General features: G+C 37.0%; 1 protein-coding gene across 1 annotated transcript in view; it reads left to right on the top strand.

The window, feature by feature from the left end:
• The window catches only part of TBC1D12 (TBC1 domain family member 12), a 49,524-nt gene extending 33,471 nt beyond the window's left edge, over nt 1-16,053 (top strand). Inside the window, 11 exon segments of the mRNA XM_041127285.1 lie at nt 129-244; nt 2,271-2,353; nt 3,980-4,097; nt 4,439-4,545; nt 5,201-5,281; nt 8,628-8,722; nt 9,462-9,533; nt 11,464-11,592; nt 11,906-12,015; nt 13,828-14,086; nt 14,313-16,053. Coding sequence (XP_040983219.1) covers nt 129-244; nt 2,271-2,353; nt 3,980-4,097; nt 4,439-4,545; nt 5,201-5,281; nt 8,628-8,722; nt 9,462-9,533; nt 11,464-11,592; nt 11,906-12,015; nt 13,828-14,086; nt 14,313-14,381 — 1,239 coding nt within the window. The 3' untranslated portion in view covers nt 14,382-16,053.
• The last annotated feature ends 289 nt before the right edge of the window (nt 16,054-16,342 follow it).

Here is a 16,342-nt window from a genome sequence, read left to right as displayed (position 1 = left end):
TTGCTGTCTTAAATTATTTAATATATATTTTAACATCATTAAAAAGTGTTAAACAAGTAATATTATGCTCACTACTTAGAAGTGAGGCTGAAAGTTGAAATTTAATTTTTATCAATGATGTTGTTTAGGAATATGAAGCACGGACAGGAAGAATGTATAAACCTCCGCCCCCATCAGCAAGACGTAAAAATATTGAATTTGAACCCCTTTCAACTACTGCTTTGATTCTGGAGGATCGACCAGCGTAAGTATGGTTCTGCTGTGGAACTGATGATGACTGAATTTGTTAGATCTGCTTCTGATGAGCTAAACTTCACAAGTCTTACAGGAAAGTATCATTGGATTATTCCATCCCAGATGATAGCCTAACAAATACCTCCAGAAGAACCTTTAAGTATATTATAGTCTATATGAGGAATTTCTCGCTGTAATGGGGCCACCGGTCTGTTATCTACTGTATATCACAGCTGCCTGTGACAGTGTTGTGGGCATCCTTAATCAGGAAAATTCCTGAAGACTTTTATGGATTTCTTCACTGCCATCTCAGTGCGCACTCCCTTCTCCTTCCTCCATTCTGGAAACTTAATTTCCTAGACCAGTTGGGAAGACTTAACAGTGGCAGTTGTCACTTCAGCAAACCTGGACTTGGCTTACCAGAAGAGTTTTTTAAAAAAGAAAAAGTATTAGGTAGGTAACAGCAGGAGTGGGAGGAATTGCCTTTGAAACACAAGAAATACCTTCCTGTCACAAATGCTGAATGCTCATTTTGTATCTGGCAACTACAGTTAAATGCTTTGTTGGTACCAAGATGATAGTGTTCACTGAAACTGTTCCTTGCCCCTCTTCCAGTTATGTTTTCATGGCTCCTTAAAGTACAGCTGAAGGCAAGGAAACAGCAGATGAAGATGCAACAAAAACTACATTAAGTACAAATAAGAATAGTAATGAAAAAAGGGTAATAAATTGGTCAGTATTTTCAGCTATACACTCTTCAGCAATTTGAAGGAAAGAGGAGGACATGGTGACTAGGAACGCATGCTGGAGGAAAGCAAATGGAGCAAAGCTTTCAAATTGCACCTTGAGAAAGCTTGTGATGACACTGTTAAATGTTTGCTCTAATCAGTTCCAATTAGGATTCCTTCAATATTCTCTTTAGTGGTATATAAGCTCATTCAGTGCTAAGACAGAAATATCCTGAATGAACGTATGGATTGGTATGATTATTTTTTTTGTAAGTGCATTATTTCTTTTACTGTATGGTAGAGAGTAAGATATGCAGTAACTGGTTTGCTGATGCTTTTCTGTACTTTCAAAATATCACAATTCACAAACTACCATAAGTATGTTTTTACAAATGACACTTCCACTTGTTTCAAATTGGAGTGCCATCCCAAGTGTGTAATGGGTTGCCACAGTCTCATCCTTGAACATATATTCTGCTCTTGCTTTCATTGGAAATGTAGTAAAGTCATCTTTTCTGCTTGCATAAGAGGAGATGGAAAACTTCTTTTTTTTTTTTTTTTTTTCCTTTTTTTTTTTCCCCACTTCCTGTATTAAAATGACAAAACTGTCTTCCATTTATTTTGAACCAAAGTAGACTAGAAATTGGGTAAGAGACTGAGATCAAACATTGTGTCGTGACTTGTTTTGGAATGAGTCTGCTTGGTCAAAAGGAAGTGTGTTTGGCAATTAGGAGATCACTGTGCAGCCAAAAACACATCTTAAGCTGGTGAACTTGTAGCACTGCAGCCAACCTTCCTTTAGCAGAGCTTTACCCCTGACATAAATGGGGATCTATCCTTTCTTCCATTGGTAAACCTGTCTTCTTTTGTGGGAGTTTTAAAATGCTAACTATAATGAATAAAACCCTTTACATTTTATTGAAAATACTTCATCATAGATTTCAGATGAACAAGTAGAGTATCAATATGCAATTATATTTAATGATTAAAATACACATGTGCAGAAATGCATTGGAATAAATAACTATATGGAATATCAGTATTTCCCTTTTGTCACTTCATGCAAACTTCATTTGAGCATCATTCTGCATGTTCAACAAATCTAATAACCCTGCTTTAGGGGGAAGCTATAGGAGAACTAATAAGCAGAAGCAGTAAACATCTGGTAGTTCTCTACTGCTGTTACTGAAACACTGGTAGTGTGACAACCCCAAAGCTCAGCTTAGAGAGAAGCCAAATTCAAACCTGTTTTGAAATGGTTTGGAGTGTCATTTGTGTGTATTGAATCCAGGAACAACTTGTTTTCAGAAATCTTCCTGCCAAATCAGTGGAGGAGGCTTTACGTCACCGACAAGAATATGATGAGATGGTAGCAGAGGCAAAAAAACGAGGTATGTTAACTGCCAATAATCACTATAATTCTTTTTAACTGTGCAGCAATAATAAAGTAATTTCTGGCTTGTAGGCTAGTAGGTACAGTAAAGAACAACCTTGTTTAATATCTAGGTTATTCTCTGGTACGTATGTGCATGCAGTTTAAAACAGAACTCAATGATCAAATTGTTTTCTTACTCCACCACAGTGAACGCAACTAGGTTCAGAATTCAGTTTAACCTTTTCTTTAACTTCTAAGTAGAAACTTGATGATTACTTGTGTAATGTGATCAGCTAGAAACTTTCTGGGTACTTGGACTCTTTTTTTTAAAGCTGTGTTGCTGCAGTTGCCACTGAGAGCCAAAGTATAATAAAGCTGACTGCTTAAAGATCTGTTTTTTTCAGGAATTTGAGATCAATTTCAATGTGAAGACAGATGAAAACTTTGGGGTTTTTTTTTTCTAACCAGCTGTACCTGTGTGAACCTTCCTACTCCCACTAGATCTGGTTTTTTAAATTAAACATACCTGTAGCATCTGGTACTGTGTCAAACAATGATTAGTTGTCGAAAGGACTTCTGTAGTCTCATGCCTAGTATTCAGGGAATAAGCTATTTTAAGAGTCTGTGCTGCATGTTTTACTTGGGCTGTTGTCAAGAGATACAAGCTTCTGAACTGGTTGAGCCTCTATGGATCTGTGGCAGCTTACTCTGAAAGATGTAATAAGAAATCCAAGGCATCTGACTACTTGTTTCTCTCTCCTCTTGCGGTATGCATCTTGTAAGGTGTGATCTGTGGTCCATGTTCTCTGACTGCATCTTTGGAGGGTCATGCATGTGTAGTGTTTTGGTACGTGTGCCCTAGTATTCATTAAATTAACTATTGCTACACACACAAAGCTTCAGTAAAAACTTAATGAAGCTGATCAGCTGTATCAGTTTACCAGGGATGGCATGTTTACTCCATTGATGTATCTAATGCATGCATAAATAGAAAATGTCCTGCAATTTCACAGTGGTGCTTAGTGATGTCAAGATAGCACTGCTCTGTGCTTCTTTTAGCCTTTTTAATAAGAGAGATCCACAAATGATCCTTTTTTAACAGAAGGCAGAATACTCTTCTCTTGTTCAGCATTGTAGCTTTGTCTCAGATCTTTAGGTCCTCTTTCCAGAAAAGAAAATACATAATCCTTCTAGGTGGCAGTTTCAGTACAATTTGAATAATTTTAAAATGGATGTAGAATTGCACTTTTGAATAATAGTTTTATCTATAGTTATTGCTGATTAGTCTAAGTAGTAAGTAAGGTTTAGGTAGAACGTGGAATGGAATTCATTACAGGAAAAACAGCGCTGATGATGTACTTGCTTTTTGTCATTCTGTGTGCTGCAGAAAGAGTGCTATGAGTTTTCTAGCCAGATTTTTGCTTGTCTAAATTGCTGTGTATTTGAATAACTTAGACAGCATAAATTAAAAAAATTCCTGAGAAATACACCTACAATCAACAGAAATAATACCAGCTAGCTCATGCGCAGCTGTAATTTACCCTTGATCTCTTTCAGACATCTAAATAATTAAATAGCAGAATTATTTACCTAATAATTTATATACACTAATACAGAAATATTAACGTGTTATGCCTAACAGAAATTAAAGAAGCACATAAAAGGAAAAAAATAATGAGAGAGCGTTTCAAGCAAGAAGAGAGTATTGCCAGTGCTATGGTGATTTGGGTCAATGAAATACTACCTAACTGGGAAGGCATGTAAGTAAAGTTCTGTTGTGTAAATGAGGCAAGGCTGCTGGCTTGTTTCTCCTCTGGAAACAGGGGACCCACATACCTTATTTTCCTTTCTGTTTTGTCAAGAAGTCAGTTTTGTTGCCACGATACAGTGAGAGGTCATTACAGAGCAACATGAAATGTGCTTTCTGGGAGCTTAATGGTTTGGGTTTTTTTAATGGAGCTTTAGCATAAGCAGAGATCCTTGAATATTGATTTGGGAAGTAGTATGTTATTTTGCTTGTAAGTTGCCCAATGATTGTAGAAAACAAGATGTGCAATATGCCTTTTTTTATTTTTTCCCCTCCCCTGCTTTCCTATCTTAGGCGTGCTACCCGAAGAGTTCGAGAGCTGTGGTGGCAGGGATTACCGCCAAGTGTACGTGGGAAGGTTTGGAGTCTAGCTGTGGGAAATGAATTAAATATCACTCCTGGTATGCCTTAACAGATCACATTTTAATGCAAAATTAAGTTGGTTATTTTCAAAGAAAAATTTAAATTTTTGTTAAAAAGATATAAATCAGGGTATATTTATTTTTTGAAGAACTGTATTTTGCAACCTTAGGAACAGCTGTTTTTTACATTTAGATGACAGCCTGGTAAATTATGGAAACAACGTTCAAAACCTGCTTACAAAAACATTTTAGTCTTATAAGAGTTAAGGTGGCACTCCCCCCAAAAAAACAATTTTTATGTTTAAAATTGAGAATTTGTAGCTTTGCTTTCTTAAGGGGGTGGAAAGGGGGATTGCTTTATTTCATAACTAATGATTTTGATGAACTGGAAATGTTATAACCTATTCACAAAAATAAAAATCTGAATTATTTAAGACATGATTTCCCTCTTGTAATTTGCATGTTCACCACAGAAGACAGCATAATACAGTGCACACTATAAAACTGTGTACAGTAGTACTCCAGTGGTTAGTGGTAACCATCTAATTGCTTCTCCCCCTGGCCCCAGTGGCTAAGATGAAACCAAGCAACAAAACCAAAGCCAAGAATACTTAATGTGGTTTTGTTTTTGATGGGTGCTTTTCTTACTTATCTCTTCCTTTTTTGTTGTTGGTTTTGTTTTTCTTTCCTGCAGAACTTTATGAAATCTTTTTGTCGAGAGCTAAGGAACGATGGAAAAGCTTCAGTGAGACAAGTTCTGAGAATGACATAGAAGGTGAGATCTCCTGAAAGCTAAGACAGCCTCCTATTCACTTTTACAAACCCAGGAAGTCTCACAAGTTCAGCTGCAATTGCAGCATTATGAATACTTGTTGAAAGTGCTCCAAGTCATTCCCTACTTAAATGTTTGCTTTCTTATAACAAGTCGGTGAGCGAGAGGCTTGACAGTATTTACTGTATCAATAAAAGATGCATTGAAATATTGCATGTGCTAGTTCACTTTCAAATGAATGTATTTTCCTTTTGAATTCCTGAAATACCAGGAGTAAGCTCTCATGAAAATTTTACATGAAATACGAAAAGAAGAAATGGGGAAACTAAATTACAGTATATGCTATTGCTTAACTCTGCTTCGATGGTTCTTATGTTGGTATCCCTCCCACGCTTTTGGGAAAGAAAAAAATTATTCTCTGTTTTTTGATTGTGGAACTAAGAGGTGAAGAATGTGTAACATTACACATTTCAGGTCCCACTTGGGTTTCCTTGGCTGCCCAGGCGCCCTTTCCTCCCAAATCTATAAGTGAGGATGTTAGCACACTTGGATGTATAATGGAGTTTTATCACTGGCATGTTGCTGTCTCCTGTGGGTATTCTTTCTGTTAAAAATAGCATCAGTGATGTTTTTAATAGTGGGTATATCCTCATTATAAACATTAACTCCTTGTGCTGTTAACAGTTACTTTTTTGAATGCTGTCTTATGTGATACTGTCAGTACCAGCTGCTATGAAATAACTATTTTTTTTTTTTGAGTTGGTCTCTTTTTGGGCAAAGAAAATGGCATTGTAATGCAAGTAATTTTTTTGTTTGCACTTGCCATAACCAGTCCTGACGAACTGGCTACTTTGACTGGAAATTATTTGGGTCTTCCTTAGGCTACCTCTGTGACTCATCTGAAGCTTGTCTTGAGACAAACTGTTTGTGGGTACATGTCTTTTCCAAGGAAAAGCATATTTACAGTCATTTGCAATGCCCCTTGGTTTGTAGGGTGGTGGTTGGTTTGTTCTTCTGTTGTGGGGGTGTGGGCTGAGCATGGGGGAAAGCTTAGGTAACTTGTTTATTTTGGAAAGGTAGTAGTTCTGGATGGGAATGAAAGGGGGAAGGGTCTGTTTTGATTGTGTCAGATGTTCTGGGAAATGTAGTAATAAGAGAAAACTTAGAGTAATAGGATTTTCGTCTCTGGTTGAAAAGCAAGCCAACCCACTGTGCTTATTACTAATTTTTGGTAGCAAAGTCTGGAAGGTCAATTATTTTAGCCTCATTTAACGTATTTGAGTAGTTCTGAGGGTTTTTCCTGTTCAAATATCTTTAACACTTTATTTTGGCAGATGAAGATTAAAGCATGAAAAGTATCTTCTTGTGTCTTGAAGACAAGACATTCATCAAAAGATGTTATCTGTCAGATCTGTTCAATAGACTGCCAGCCACTCCTCTTTTGGAGTTCACAGGACTGAATTTCTTGTATAAATCCAGAGTTTCTTGTGCTCTACATCATAGATTCTCATCTTCCTTGGGAATCACTCTAAAAGGATACTGTCTGAAATGAAATTATCCCAAATGATGCCATATAATGCCTGTGTCTTTTGAAAGAGAAAGGAAGGATTAAGCAGCAGTTCTTGAACTTTTTATTTTAGATTGTGTATGTTCTTTCTCTGTAATAATAATTGCCTTCTTTCTCCCAAATACCCCTAACACAGCCTGCAGCAGTCCCACTCTCTCCTGAATGCAACTATCGTAGTTGTAGGAGGACTGGAAGGAAATGCTGCTTTCCAGGCTTCATCAGAGCAGGTTCTGTTTACCCTATTCATCAAATTCTGTGATCTTCTACTTCCCAGAGGGCTCTTGGCTGGTTAAAGCCCTCTGAAAGAGCCTGTTCCCCAAGTGCCACATGTATTTTTCTCCTCACTATCGCTAGTGTTTGCATCATGTCCCTCTGTAGAGGATAGGACACAGATCACTCAAGGGCCAGCTAATTTCTTCTAGAGGTTCTTGAGTGAATGGTGCCTTCTTTCTTGCTGTTTGAAGAATGCCAGTCCTAAGGATGCACAAAAAAATAAAAAAAAAAATAAAAATCTGAGTCAAATGAGAGCTAACGAGAGCTCAGGAGTAATGTAACTTCTACAGATCATAACTGTGTGGTCAATTCTGGAAACTTCAGGGAAGTGATAATGATGTAATTAATCTTTTTTTTTTCCTCTAGTGTACATAGTATATTTTAATGCTGCTGGTTGAAATGAGCCACCAAATGAGCTGATAAGGAATGAAAAATTTGAAAAGTGAGATCTCACTGGATCATGTTTAAATCAAGAGCAGTGCTTTCATTCTGTGCTCTCAAAACAGATTCAGTAACTGAAGTCACAGTAGAATATAAGAAAAAAAACCAGGATTCTGAGGACTGGGCTGCGCAAAGTTCAAATTCTAGTGATGCAGGGCCAGTCTGGGCCTGGATAGAGTATTATACAGAAGTGAAAGGTAACCTGTTGGTTTTAAGTCTGAATGTTGTAAAGGTGTATGACGTGAAAAAGAATGAGTAGACAGGTAGTAATTACTGATAGTTTCACTCACTTTTTGGAGTTGCTGGCGTATACCAGTGCCTTGGTTTCAGCTGGGATAGAGTTAATTGTCTTCCTAGTAGCTGGTACAGTGCTATGTTTTGAGTTCAGTATGCGAAGAATGTTGATAACACACTGATGTTTTCAGTTGTTGCTAAGTAGTGTTTAGACTAAGTCAAGGATTGTTCAGCTTCTCCTGCCCAGCCAGCAAGAAGGCTGGAGGGGCACAAGAAGTTGGGATGGGACACAGCCAGGGCAGCTGACCCAAACTGGCCAAAGGGGTATTCCATACCATGGGACGTCCCATCTAGTGTATAAACTGGGGGGAGTGGGGGCAGGGGATCGCCACTCGGGGATTAACTGGGCATTGATCGGCGGGTGGTGAGCAATTGCACTTTTGTACATTCCAATCCTTTTATTATTACTGCTGTCATTTTATTAGTGTTATCATTATCATTATTAGTTTCTTCTTTTCTGTTCTATTAAAGTGTTCTTATCTCAGCCCACGAGTTTTACTACTTCTCCCGATTTTCTCCCCCATCCCACTGGGTGGGGGCAAGTGAGTGAGCAGCTGTGTGGTGCTTAGTTGCTGGCTGGGGTTAAACCATGACAACCAGGTATCTGTGGACAGTTTTAGCTCTTGAAGTATAGCACTGTAGAAGTGCACTCCAAGAATTAGAACTACGTAACTTTTTTTCCTTAAATCCTAGAAGTCTCTCTGTGCCTATGGCAGTTTTATTCTGAAGTCTGTAGAATTTATCAGTTTTAATAAGTGTTGGTTTTGCTTGCAGATGCAGGTGCATCTGTTGCTGATCGTGAGGCCAGTCTGGAGCTAATTAAGTTGGATATATCACGCACATTTCCATCTCTGTATATTTTCCAGAAGGTGAGATTTCTGTAACTTTAGTTATGACAATTTTAAACTTTTGAATGGTTAAACAAGAAAAGAAACTTAGCTGGCTAAATACGGAATGGTTTCTAGAAGTTGTTTGTATAAAATAACAAAAGTAAAACTAGTTCTTTTCTACGTAGAACAGCAAATGGTCATCTCATTTATTATTTTTTTTTTCTTTTTTGTGAGAATGAAGTAGGGACACTTAATGATGGACTATAATTGCATGTGGTTCCTATTAATGTTTATGAAAGTACATACAAAAATGAGATTATTCTCACTGCTTCTACAGAAATCTTGATGTGTTTTAGTACCCATTTTCAGGCTTTATGATTTTTATATAGATTATAATGTATGCACACACATGTATATAAAATAGCATGCACTATTGTAATACAGTAACTTGTGTTACTAAGAATTAAAACATTCACTGTCTCTGAAAAGGAAAAACCAACCCTGGATGTGTACCAGATATCCTCATTTTCCATTATGTACTGATTTCCACTTAATTATTTCATAGGATTATTGGTCTGTTTACTTTTCCTTTAACATCTTAAAAGCATACATGGTAATGCTTAGAGTAAGAACTGGTATTATTCTAGATGTGAATAAAGCAATAATTCACTGGTGTGCTTGCATCTTAAAATGCTGGCTTGTTACCTTCCTGTATTTATAAAGTGATTTGAAAAAAACTGTTGTTTTCTTTTCCCCCTCCTCTCTCACCTTGTATTAGGGTGGTCCTTATCATGATCTCCTGCATAGTGTTTTAGGAGCATACACATGTTACAGACCGGATGTGGGATATGTAAGTATTTGCTGTAAAATGTTTATAACATGGCAAATAAGCTTAAGATGTCATGTATTAAAGAGTATTTAATAAGTAGGGTATCTAAACTTTATGCTACTAGCACTTAAAAAAAAAAAAAGAAGTAATTCGACTTTGGCACTTACTCATTTTGTAGCAGTTACAATGATGGTAATTCTTAGAGATAATTAAATAGCTGAAAATGTACTGAATGTCAAGGATGAGTATACTATCTGGCTTGCAAGGAAATTTTTAAATGGATGTGTACACAAGGTATTATAGTTCTGACAGTCCCAGAGTATCTACCAAAAAAAAAAAAAAAAGCTACCAGACTTCCAGTGAGGACTTAGCCTGTTCTGTCCTAGTGTTGCTCCCACTGCTGCCATTTCCATAGTGATACTCTCAGCTTCACTACCCCATATCCTAAAATCCAGAAACTCATTGGTTCTTGTTGTCAAAGATTAATTGCTCCTTCTGAGTTCAGTGATGATAAGATTGTTTGTAGCAAACATTACTGTGTTTAAAGCAAAACAAAAACCATAAAAAACTGCCAAAAAGACACAAACAAACCAACTAACCCTAACATCTCTCTGAATGGTGTTGGCTTACAGAAGCAGCTGAATAACAAACAGATGCTTTTTTTTTTTTTTTTTCCTTCTTTTTCTTTCTTTGTTCCTGGGGGTAGCTAGGAACACCTTTCACAAGCTCTAATTGCTTCTGGGCTAAAAAGAACTTGAAGAGTTTTGAGTCTGATCCATGCACCAAAGCATTATTTAGCACAGGGTGTGTTTTCCTCTTTAAATCAGATATGCTTGGGATTGCATCGATATCTAGTTGGGTTTTTCATGTTCAAATGTTCTTAGCCCTGAATTCTGTCATCTGTGACCTCATTTTTGGAGACCCTCCCATACTCTTTAAGTGAGATTACAAACTCTGCAGATTCTGAGACTGCTTGTTCCCAGGGTGGAGTTTTAAAAGACAAATAAGTAATTTTTCATGGATAGGTTTTCTGTTTTTTTCATTTAGCAACACAGCTAGCCTGGATATTTCTGATCACAGATTTTTTTTTTTTTTTTTTTTAATGTTAATATGGCAGTAAATTTAATGTAGTCTTATTTCCACACCCATCTATTCCACAGAAATGGAAAGCTGCTGGACTGTTTCTGATGCATATCCATACTCTTTTCCCTAGTTGGTTAAAATACTGAGTGCACTTTTTTAAAGTGAGGAACAGGCAGCATAAATGCCTAGAAACAGCCGAGTAATCATCATTGCAGTTGAAATTGGTAAAATTATTTGTAGTATAATGAGTATTCAGATCATCAGTTAACAACTACAAGAATAATGCTCTTCGCTTTTATTGCAGGCTAAAGTGTTTTTGAGAGAGTAATCATGGAAAAATGTAAACTTGCATTGTAGCTAACCACTTAAAAGTAATTTTACGTATGTGAACAAATACTGTTTGGCAAGTGGTAAGATATGTATTGACTGTTCTGAAACAGAATTTTGTCTCAATTCCAACATATCTGTCTGGGTCTAAACTGTCCCATATGTGAGGTTTTTCTTCATGTCTGCTTTTTTCCATAGCTTAACAATGAGCTTAAGGCCAAGTTTTGTCTCTTTTGAGCTCTGCGTCCAGCCTGTGTGGTTTTAACTTTCTTGCATTCCAAGTCCTGAGGACTTGTGATCATGAGACCTCCCAGAACTTCCATCAAGCACCTAAAACCGGCATCTGAAGAAACTCTCTATTTCTTGCTGAAATCAAATTGAATGCATGCATAAAAATTATTTGTCAGTGTTATTTCTGTTCATCTGGAAATGTTACGCAATGGTATTTGATATGTTGCAGACTGTAAATATTTGCATTTCCAAAGATAAGATGTACTGAACCTACTTACCTATATTTGCCCGATGCTTTTCCCACTTGAAGGTACAAGGGATGTCCTTCATTGCTGCTGTGCTCATTCTCAATCTGGAAGAGGCAGATGCTTTCATTGCCTTTGCTAACCTTCTAAACAAGCCATGCCAGCTGGCCTTTTTCCGTGTGGATCACAGCATGGTACGCACAGAGTTTTCTGGTTTTGAACCATAACATTCTTTTGACTTGAAGCATTTGATTTATTGATGACTTTTGTCCTGTTGAATAATGGAGAACTCTAACCTGTGGTTACAAAATTCAGATATCAGATACTAATCCATAGAACATATTCTACAGTTTTGATTTTTCCTCTAGAAACACTTTGTCGTTGTACTTATCCTAAGAAGTCACATCATGCTATGTTGACATTCTCAATTCTTGATGGGGTTTGTGTTATTTTACAACTAAACTTTCTTTTGGTGACTGCTTATGAGGTGCTTTACTATCTCTACAGATGCTGAAATACTTTGCAGCCTTTGAAGTCTTCTTTGAAGAAAATCTTCCCAAATTGTTTCTTCATTTCAAATCATACAGTCTTACTCCAGACATATATTTGATAGACTGGTGAGTTCAGAGAACATAGCAAACCTAACCTCAGAACTGTTGGAACGCTTTTCATTCTGCTATAGGCTTTTCAGCCATAGAAATACAGCATAAAAAAAGCATTCAGTAGGTGTTTGTGTACCTCAGCTTTCTAGGTATTGTGAAATTGTGGTGAACTGTTTTGTGCAACCGCAGTTCCTCTGGCAGGATTCAAACTTTATGAACTGGGATTAGGAGTGACATCTATTCAGATAGAAAACGAGACACACAGGACTCCTATGTGTCTCACTTTCTGAAGTTGCTGCAGGTTAAGAGTCAGCTGTGTGTAACATAAGTAGGGGAGAGGAGGCTACTAAACCATAGTTGTCTTATGACTGATTGTAAGTGACTTGATGAAATGAGCATAATCAGCTCTTGAAGAAAGTATGACTATAGGAATATAGACTTTAAAGCAGAAGGAGGGTGAAATTTAGGACCTGGTTTGGGAAGGGATAAACTTGGAAATACAGTGAACATTTTGAAGTAATGAATGTTCTAAAGCAGAGAGTACCAAACTACATTATGTGCCTGTAATGGAAGGCAGTAATGCAAGCATCCTCGAGGTGTGTGTAGTGCTGCCAAATACAGAATGTCTATTTATAAGTGTGTGTGTGGATAAGGATGTGCTTTATACAGGATTATTATATGGGTTAGAACTTTCTAATAGAGTAAATTGAATTGGGTAGAATTAAGTAATATAAAAACGTCATGTCATCTGAACTTTGGCTATAACATGCAGCTTATCAGTTACACATAGCTTATCAGTAAGTCTCAGCAGGAGCAGGTTATACGGTAGCAGCATTGAGTCAAGAGTGTGCTGCAGTCCTGAGAGTTTAGGCAGATCGAGAGGTATATATATATATGTTGCAGAAATAGTGCTGCTGTACAAAGTACTAGAATATTCTGTTTCCGGTTACCTGTGAGAAATGAAGATTGTTATTCCTGCACGTGTTCCAAAGATGGCCTTGAGATAGAGCGAGCTCCTTTCATAAAGAGAGAGTAGAAGAGGTTATGGTAGTGTGTGGTAAGGAGTGTTCTGAGGTTCCTGAACCACTTCCCCATAGGAATAATGGGGAAACAGAGAACACTGTGCTTTGTATCAAAGGAACCACAACAAATTTATGGAAGAGGTTCTACAATATGGTACATAACAGCAGACTGAACTCTCTGCCTGTGTATAATGAATGTTTTTTAAAAATAAACTTTGCAAAAAGACATGTAATTGGACTCTTCCCAGTAAGAATAGAAGAGTGACTGTCTTCAGATTTTGGCGATTTTTAACGTGACTAGAAATTCAAAATGTATCACAAAAATGTAGTTATTGAATTCTCATCAGTAAGTTAGTGGGATGTAGCCTTCTATTGAGATTATTTGTGGCTTTAGATTGTTTGGAAAACAAACAATGAACAGAGCTGTTAAACTGTATGGATTAAATAATGGGAAGGGTTAAGTTACACAGTTATGATCTTTGTTGCTAAAATTCTTAGTAGTATATTATACCCTGTTTGAGTGTAAAGATGTTTGTAACTTCTCTAGCCAGAGCTTCCTAAAGGAGGTGCGTTTCAAACAGAGGATTTCCTGTAGCATAAAAAGAGATGCTTTTCAGTGTAGGAGTTCTGACATAAAAAAACTGGAGACTTGGGGATCTTCGTATGTTCTTATTTTTTCCATATTTCGAAATAACTTGTCACCTGCTTGCTCTCAGCTAATGTAACTGAGATTTAAAGGAGGTTGTATTTTCCTCTTTCTGAAATAGATTAAAGTTATAACTGTGACTTTTTTTCTCAATTGTAGGATTTTTACACTCTACAGCAAGTCATTACCACTTGATCTGGCCTGTCGTGTCTGGGATGTTTTCTGTAGAGATGGAGAAGAATTTTTGTTTAGGACAGGATTAGGAATCCTTCGGTTATATGAAGATATTCTCCTGCAGATGGACTTTATTCATATAGCACAGTTTCTAACAAAACTTCCAGAAGACATTACATCAGAAAAGCTTTTTAGTTGTATTGCAGCTATTCAGATGCAGAATAGTAACAAAAAATGGGCACAGGTGAGTTTCTTGGATATACATGTCAAAACAGACATGTCAGCATTTGAGTATATGGGGCACTTAATGACTACTTCATGCTGCATGTCTGATTTCTGAGCAATGGGCACTTCCTTTCTAGGGTCTCATTCTGGAAATTAATCTCCATGCTAATATTGTGGTGGTTAATATTGATCTTTTTTAAAAGACTGGCTTTTGTTAATATTCATTAAATAATTTTCTCTTCCAGGTGTTTGCCTCACTGATGAAGGACAACAAAGAAGGGGACAAGAACCATAGCCCAGCACTGAAAAGCTAATCGTTGTAATGTTGAGGTCAGTTGAAAATGTGGAAAACCACTTGATGACAAAGGAGTTTTCACATCACTTCTATGTGGAAAAGCACTATAGAATATGTGAAAATGAGATGGGAAAATGACACAGCTCTCAGTGGAGTAATGAACTGATGAAATCTTCACCCTTTTGCCAGTATTAGCTTTTGTTGTGGGAAGATTTGTTTTCACACAGAATACTAAAACCTATGAAACTGAGAAGTGGGGGAGTTAATATTTAATACTTTAAAAGAATCAGCTCAATGCAATAAGCATTTGTAATAGCTTCTGTTGGTACTTTAAAAAAAATTTTGAGGCATAACTTTTTTTACAAATACCACAAAGGCACTTTTTTGGGGGGATGAGGGAAATGCTAAATCTTAAGGCCCCAAAACTGCTATCCAAACCAAATGCTTTGGTACAAATATTACCTCCAAAATTAACCATTTTGAAAGTATTGAGGACCAAATAAGGTTGTTTGATATGTTTATGTGCAAGATGGTTAAAATTTGAGAAGGGGTATTGTCTTATTTACTCGTGTTTTTTGTTGTTTTTCTTTTTTTTTTTCTTTTTCTTTTTTTTTTTTTTTTTTTTTTTAAGTTGCAGCTTCATTCTTCAGTCTGGGCAAATGTAATTAACTCAGGAACTGTGGAAGTATTGTGCCCAAACCTGTTAGAGCAAAAATCATCTGAATTTTAAAACAGTGGTAAGATCAGGGCTATTATTTTCAGAGCGTACAGCTTTCAAAGCAAGTGGTGTTAAGCATTTGTTTTGGTGTATTGGTTGTGCAGCTTATTAAAAATGGAGTGGGTATTCTGTGAAAGGGTTTTGCCACCACAAGTTTTATTTTGTCGAGCCATTTCCAGCTGACAAATACTTGTATGCAATGGTGAACACTAGAAACAGACAAAGTTATCTGCAGACTTTGTGTTGTCAAAGGAGCAGCCACTTTTAACACTTAGGAATAATGCAGACACAGAATTGGTTTTGAAACTATCTTTTATTAGTGTGCAATACTGAAATCCAAAAAGCGTCTGGTTTAGTGATACTTAATTCTTTAACATCTTTTCACTGTGAGACATAAGGTCATATTTTATGTGTCACAGCAGATATTTTCAAACATTTCCTGTTCTCAAATAAGTTTTACAACAACTTGTGATTGTAGAGGATGGAAATTTAAAATGGATAGCACTGCAGGTGAGGAACACTTGCGCTCCTTTGGTCCATTTTTGCTAGTATTTAATGTAAATAAATTCCTTACATGTGGGTTTTTGTAACTGGTCCCTCTGTGGAAATCAAGTCAAAATTACCATTATGTGTTTTTAAATGCAGGAATCTTCCAGTTGTCTGGTGTTTAAAAGCTACATAATTGGGGTAAAGATTTAGTGTGGTGTAACTTACATTGCTATCTGGTTTAAAAACTACATATATGCTCCTTACTCCTCATAACATTACAATTTGAAATGTAAATGTCAGATTTTTCTTAACTTATGTATTCACTACTTTAATTGGATCCAATTTGTCTTATATTTTTGTGTTATCTTGTACAGTTTTCTTACTTTTCAACTATAAATCTGTATATAACTGTAAATAGAAGGATCAAACCTTCCTTTAAGACCACTAGTAACAATTCCAGTGTAAATAAAACTTATAGCAGTTGTGTGCTGTGATTCTTTTCGATTCCTCCGTAACTTGCTGCTAAGCAGGGCAGGAGAGTGCCTCGAGGGTAGTGGTGTACTGATGAAAACGGAGCTGGTTACTGCACCAAGTAACCACGACTTCGGTACCTCGGTTTCTTGCCTCCCTGAGGAGCTGAGGTGAAGGGCAGGTCAGTACGCTTCGCGGTTAGATGGGCGCTTTTTGAGGCTCGGGGGTTGAGCTCGGAGGCGGACAGCTGTGCTCCCCGAGGGGGTGTTTAGGTGCGGGGCGGAGGGTGGAGCCTCTAAATG

The sequence above is a fragment of the Aquila chrysaetos genome, chromosome 11 (genome assembly GCF_900496995.4).
Source record: "Aquila chrysaetos chrysaetos chromosome 11, bAquChr1.4, whole genome shotgun sequence".
NCBI lineage: Eukaryota > Metazoa > Chordata > Aves > Accipitriformes > Accipitridae > Aquila > Aquila chrysaetos.
The sequence above is the reverse complement of the archived record's forward strand: the minus strand, read 5'-3'. Positions and strand labels throughout refer to the sequence as shown.